This window comes from Rhincodon typus, chromosome 1 (assembly GCF_021869965.1).
Source record: "Rhincodon typus isolate 14 chromosome 1, sRhiTyp1.1, whole genome shotgun sequence".
Taxonomy (NCBI): Eukaryota; Metazoa; Chordata; class Chondrichthyes; order Orectolobiformes; family Rhincodontidae; genus Rhincodon; species Rhincodon typus.
The window spans coordinates 162,572,325-162,579,015 of record NC_063332.1 but is presented as its reverse complement, the minus strand read 5'-3'; the positions used below and the strand labels follow the sequence as shown (position 1 = coordinate 162,579,015).

Sequence of the window (6,691 nt, the reverse complement as noted above, 5' to 3'; positions counted from 1 at the left end):
TAAATCATTGTAAGCTCATACAAATTTGACAGCACTGTTGTCTGGTACTTGCCATGTACAAGTCTCATATCAGAATGAACTCAGTCTCACTTCGTCAACTACTAGTCAAATATTAACGTTAGCTTTAATAGGATCATCTACATCAGTCCAATATAATTGAGAAAGTTTGTCTTGAGTTGATGTGTATGGGAGTTGAATATGCGTTTGTGCGTTGGAATTTAGTTTGTTTCAGACTGCGCGATTGGCTGTACCGATGGAAGTTGAACTTCATTTGTACAAACTGGACTTAGTTTAACGTAGATCAAGTTTAATGTAGCCTGGGTGAGTGGGTTCAGCTTGAATTGTGGCAGTGGGAGTTTCATGTTGTGAATTGGAGGTCGGGCTGTGTTGGATGAGTTTGGTTTGTTTCAATGGGATTTCAATTTCTGTCAATGGGAGAGTTTGGGTGGAGCCTGGTTTTCTGTATAAGGGGCTCCGGGTTCTTCCCGGTTTGAGTTCTTTCTGAAGGTGCTTGTCAGGATGAACTTGCTGTCGTTGGCTGGGCTGCTCCTGGCGGTGAGTCTGGGGGTGGAGGGGAAGGCGTCCAAGATTGAGTGCCCTCCCTGTGCCCACACCAAGTGTCCACCTTTGCCCCCCGAGGGCTGTCTTTACGGGGAGTTAAGGGATGCGTGCCGCTGCTGCTCCGTGTGTGCAGCCGGCCAGGGAGCGCCTTGTGGGGGCCGCGAGTCCAGGTACGGCCGATGTGCCCCGGGCTTTGAGTGTGTGCGCTCCGGCAACAAGCGCAGGAGCCGCGGGCGCTGCCGCTGTAAAGCCTCCGAGCAGGTCTGCGGCAGCAACGGTGTCACCTACAGCGACGGCTGTGCATTGACAGCCGCAGCGAAACGGGCAGAGAGGGAGAGAGAGACACCCATCACCAGGACTCGGAAAGGAGCCTGTGAGAAAGGTGAGCAAACTCCAGCATTGACCCTCCTTGGGAAGTGTCTGTGTGTGGGTGACAGAGAGAGAGGGGGGGCAGGAAGAGATTGAGTGTGAGGAGTGAGACAGAGAGAACAAAGTGGGCAACGGGGTGAGAGATAAAGTGATGGAGAGAACGGAAGAGAACAGAGTGGGAAAGGGAATGAGAAAGTGGTGGAAAGAAGGAAGATAAAGTGAGTAAAGGAGTGAGAGATAAAGTGGAACAAAGAGAATAAAAGTGGAAGAGTGAGAAAGTGGAGGAAAGACAGAGGATAAAGTGGGAAAGGGCATGAGAGGGAAAGTGGTGGATGGAGAATAAGGTAGAAGAAGGTAGGAGAGTCAGAGAAAAGGATACAGAAAATGGGAGGAGTGGAGGGGAGGAGGGGAGACAGAGAGTGGATTAGGTGGGAAAGCGAGAGAAAGTGGTGGAGAGAGAAAGTAGTGAGAGGAAGAGGGAGGAGTGAGAGAGAAGAGGTAAGAGAGAATAAAGTAGGAAAGGGATGAACGTGGGAAATTGCAGAGAGCTGAGGAACTGGACAATTGATTCAGTGAAACAAAAAGAACTCAAGAAATTTCTAGAGACGCAGCAGATCTGGAAGTTAACGCTGCTCTCTCTCTACAGATGCTGCTTTACCTGCTGAGTTTCTCCAGCGATTTCTGTTTGTGTTTCAGATTTCCAGCATCCGCAATTCTTTCTTTTATTACAGACTTGGTTGTGCGAAAACTCACACTAAATGAGTTTAAAGCAGCAACCTTTAAAGGAGGTTTTAAAGAAGCGTAAATTTTTTTTCTGTAGGGACAGGAGGAGCACTCAAGCTGCTCCCGGCCCTAGGCAGTCTCCCACCAGCTCTGGGATCAGTTCCGGCCTCCCCTGGCACTCCCCTCCCGCCTGCCTGGTTCAGTGTGATTTACTGCCCACCCAGGAGGAGGTAACCCGAGGGTATTTAGCATCTACAATTCGCCAATGGAATTGAAAGGAGGTCCAAGCTGTGAGTCGATTCAGAGCAAGTGTTGGATGTGGGCACAGCCCCCCGCATTGCACTCGCACTGATTTCCGAGGTGTAAATTGGAGTATGAGATACAGGATACTCTCTGCAGATAATGATGCTCTGAGCTCTCCAAACGGGTTCCTTCTCGCCTTTGACGCAGTTTCTGCCCGAGAGTTCGGCTCTGGACCTAGTCAGTGATCCATTCGCAAGTTGCACTGGCGTTCAGAACAAATTTTTTGCTTGTTTTCACCGAATTTATTTGCAAATTACTGAAATAATCTACAAAACTGCACAATCAGGTAGCATTATAAAACACCTTTTAAAATCGCTTTTGTGTTAACATCCCTTGATGTATTTAAGAGCGGTAACCTGCTGGAGGTATTTTCAATGGTATTATCACTAAACTTTATCCACAGGTTGTACTGTTCACTAGCTATTTCAATTGTAGGTTAACTGAAATGATTAAAAACAGAACCATTTGCCAGTTACATTGATGTACGGCGGTAGGAGAATGGTGGGAGACTGCCTAGAGCCAGGAGCAGCTTGAGTGCTCCTCCTGACCCTACAGGAAAAAAAATACGGATAGTAGGAACTGCAGATGCTGGAGAATCCGAGACAACAAGGTGCAGAGCTGGATGAACACAGCAGGCCAAGCAGCATCATAGCAGCATCATGTCGAGGAAAAAAATTACGCCTCTTTAATGTATTAGTAGCTGGGTAGTAAAGATTTAATAACTTTTAAAATATGCCTTCTTGCCTTTAAAAAAAGATGAAGCGGGCACAAATAGTAGAAACTAATAAAGTGGGAAAAGGATGAAGTGAGTGAGAGAGATATAAATATACGAAGTAGGAGAGAGTTAGATAAAAAGGGATAGAGAACGTGGAAGGAGTGAGAGGAGAGGGTAGAGATAGAGAAAAATTAAGTTGGAAAACGAGAGAAAGAAAGAAAACGTGGTGGAGAGTTGGAGAAGGCAGAGGAAAGGGACAGAAAGTGGCTCTGAGAGAGAAGGGGCTAAAGGCGAACGTGGTAGTTTGGAGAGAGTTTTGGAAGCGGACAATTGCTTAGATTTGAATGGACACTGGGATCCTAGTTGGGTTGCACAGAAAACGCACGTTTGGGCCAATTGCATCAGTTCCTGAGTTCTAACCAGCGGTCTTTAAAGAGAATTTTATTGTTAATTTTAGAGACAATTATAGAGCGATGGTTAATATCCACTAATGCAAAAGTTTGGGGGCGGGTTGGAGCTGGTGGGGTTCAGACAGGATTTGCTTTGAACGAGATTGGCCCTGCTTTTGCCAGGTCCATGTGAATTGCACTCAAATGAAACTACTTGCAACCTAGTACAACTTAGTTCTATATAGCCTCTTTCTTTCACTCCACTGATAACATTTTCGCGTTCTATTTCTAATCCAACACTTTTTTTTACACAATCCTACCCTCCCTTCCTACCAAGTCTAGAAGTTTCCGCCCGTTTCTAGCATATTGGTTTAAATCACTTTCGGGGCGAGTATATTTCAACTATATGTTTACGAAATGAAAAATTACTAAAAGAGGTCCTTGCGACCACTTTATATAAATAGATAGGACACGTGCACAAGAATAAAGACGTTTTTACACAATACCAATAATAGGGTGTGCCAAATTCAGAGGATGAGGGCAGAAAGGTTTAGGTAAGTTAGTGGAGTGGGCAGATAGTTGGCAGATGCATTTTAATGAGATATGACATTGTACACTTCAAGAAGAACAACAATGAATTGTGTACTCTAAATGCTAAAGTGGAGGAACAGAAAGATTTGCCACTTCAAATACATGAATCTTTATCGATGAGATTGCATGTAGATAAAGGCAGCTAATTGTCAAACAATTCCAGGTTTTACATATAACAGTATAAAATAAAAGCAAAACAATAAACGTAATGTTGGTTTGCAATCGGCGGGTTCTCTGCAATTCATTGCACCTGGTTAAAGGAAAGATAGTCAAGCTGTGGAAAAAGTAAATCTGTATCAAAATTATTTCACTGCAATCAAAGTTATAGAGAAAACCTTTAAAACATTGCTTTTTTGATATAGCACAGGAGACTGAGAGGGTTGCCTAAGTTGTATTTCAGTTCAGTTTGTTACACTCATCTCTGAATCAGAAGGTGATAGGTTAGATCCTTAAAGCAGAGGAGACTGAGGGGGCACATGATTGAGATGCATAAAATTATGAGTGGGGTAGACAGGAAGAAACTCCTCCCCATGTCAGAGGAATCAATAAGCAGGGGCAGGAGTTTCACAGGGAACGTGAGGGTTAAAAAAGATCCATCCAGAGGGTGGAAATCTGGAACACACTGCCTGTAACAGCTGGTAGAGGTAGAAACCCTCAGAATATTTATGAAGTATTTTGATGTGCACTTGTGGTGCCAAGGCATACAAGGTTATGGGCCATGTTCTGAAAAAAAACTGGATTAGAATTAGGTGGCTGTTTTTGGCAGGCACTGATTCAATGGGCTGAAGGGCTTGTTTCTGACCTATTGACCTCTAAGACTGTAAATCCTCAATTCCTCACTGTATAATTCAGCCCCTAATGTGGTTGCCTGCAATGAATTAGTTCAAAAGTAGATTTTGCACGTACAGCTTTGAACTTGCACTAACTGAATCATGTCAAGTATGTGCAAGGTTCTTTACCACAATTAGTATGATAAAGTTGCAATTTAACTGGATTTATTATAATCATCTTTTGGATGAGACAGGCTGTCATAAAAGATCCGTTAGAACATTTTTGAACATCAGTGAATTGTCCTACCTGACATTACATCCTAAACAAAAAACAGATTCTCCATGCACTTTACTCTCTGTGTGCAAATTAGTTTTCATGTTGGTGGCAACACTTTAAAATTAATCTGTTGGCTGTCAAGATTTTGGGAGATCTGATGGTATTATGTGTAAATCCAAATTTGTTCTTTTATGGATGATTTGGAAATTAGAACACCCTTTAAATGGAGGGTAATTCTTGAAAGATTGTTTTCATTGATTGGTGAATCATTAGGAAATTACTCAGAATGATCACAAAAATGTTAATGTGAAGGTTAGACAAGGTTTTTCACTCACAGGCTTACTCAAACAGGGAATGCTTTTCCACAAGTGGCTACTGAAGTGGAGACGTACTTAAGAGAAATCTGATGCACATTTCAAAGGGAAGACTATAAGAGGGCAGAAGGAAAGGGTAAGGGAGACAAATGGATAAAGCTATTTGAAAACCTGTGCTAGCCCAGCAAGATAGGCCAAAGAGCTTCTTTCTGTGCTGTGAATTAATTTATTATGTCCAGTGGAATTGTAACTATTGTATTAATTGTGGTAAGGAACTGTGCACATATTTGACATAATCCAGTTAGTGTAAGTTCAGAACTGTTTTTGCAATGTCTACTTTTGAAAGCACTTCATTGTATACAACAAATTAAGAGGCTGGTCACTTCAACCATATGATTCCTATCAGCTGAAAATATTTTAGAAAGAAGTGACTTGAAGAGAAAGTATTTTCTTACTCAATGCTTAGCAAGCCATAACTTACTCTACCGGGACATTGCACCTCGCTTAAACTTTAATGAAGTTGAAGTTAAACTTTAACAAACTTGCTGAATAAATCAACAAAGTTTTTTGTGGAAGTCTCATTTATCCAACGTTTAAAGAAATATTGCATTATCTCCTATGTTTCTTCACTTCTCTGCACAAATGCAGCTTTTACCAACAGTGCCACAACCTCCACTACAGATAGGGCAAGGAGGAAAGTCCTGAAACCATTTAAGCCAGAATAGGGATTGAACCCCATGGCACCATTTTGATCCACACCCAGTATCCAGCCAACTGATGCAATTAGCCCTCAAGCAGTCTATATGCATGTTGTAGACTGGAACTATGGACAGTAATAATGGAGGCTCCAGTTTCTTCCCAACACATGGCTAACCAAGAATCTCTACTACTCTTACTGCCTGTCTTTGGCAAGGATATACAGATCGATACTCAACCTGTTTGGTGGCAGGATTTTAACCCAGAGGCAGGGACACTACTCACAATGCAGGATGATTTTCTTTATCTCCAATTATTCATCTGTGTTGTATTTCCCTCCTGTTAATTAAAATGATATCAAAGTCATTTTATGTGATTCCCAAACATGATTTCCTTGACATTGGGGCAAGGGTTAACATGGCTAGAAGTAGTGGCTTTCAGGCCAGGAGTATCCTTAGCTCTAACCCACAATTCTGCCAGATGATTGGTAGGCTAGGTGATTAACATGTAAGACCCATCTATGAATCTAGTCTTAGGATCTTAGCTTGAATTCCTGAGGTTATAATGTGGCATGTTATTGATTCTGCACCTTTAGAAGGGTGGAAAATATCTAAAAAAAACAAGTCTTCATGCTGAAAGCACTAAAAATGAGCAGAAAGCATTCCATTACTCCTTGCTATTGGTAGGTATTCAAGAAGTGCCCATAATGATTATTTGTCTATAACTCAAATGCTTAAATTAACTAGATAAAGAAACCATTCCATTGATCCTGCATAACTTAGCAGAGTCAGTAGTGAAAGTTTCAATGGGTTGATCAAATGATAATGGAATCTATTCCAATTTTTTATAGTGTGAATCACTGTACAAGCACTTTTGTCCTAAAAACCCTCAGAAACAACATCCTGCATTAACATTGGCATAACAAGATGTAGAGCTGGATGAACACAGCAGGCCAAGCAGCATCAGAGGAGCAGGAAGGCTGA

General features: G+C 42.2%; 1 protein-coding gene and 1 long non-coding RNA gene across 2 annotated transcripts in view; both read left to right on the top strand.

The window, feature by feature from the left end:
• Window positions 1–316: 316 nt before the first annotated feature.
• igfbp7 (insulin-like growth factor binding protein 7) overlaps window positions 317–6,691 on the top strand; it is a 21,658-nt gene continuing 15,283 nt past the window's right edge. The window contains exon 1 of the mRNA XM_020512568.2: window positions 317–943. Coding sequence (XP_020368157.1) covers window positions 520–943 — 424 coding nt within the window. The 5' untranslated portion in view covers window positions 317–519. The remainder of the gene's footprint in view (window positions 944–6,691) is intronic.
• The window catches only part of LOC125483139, a 10,934-nt gene continuing 6,177 nt past the window's right edge, over window positions 1,935–6,691 (top strand). The window contains exon 1 of the long non-coding RNA XR_007262107.1: window positions 1,935–2,242. This is a non-coding gene — a long non-coding RNA (uncharacterized LOC125483139). The remainder of the gene's footprint in view (window positions 2,243–6,691) is intronic.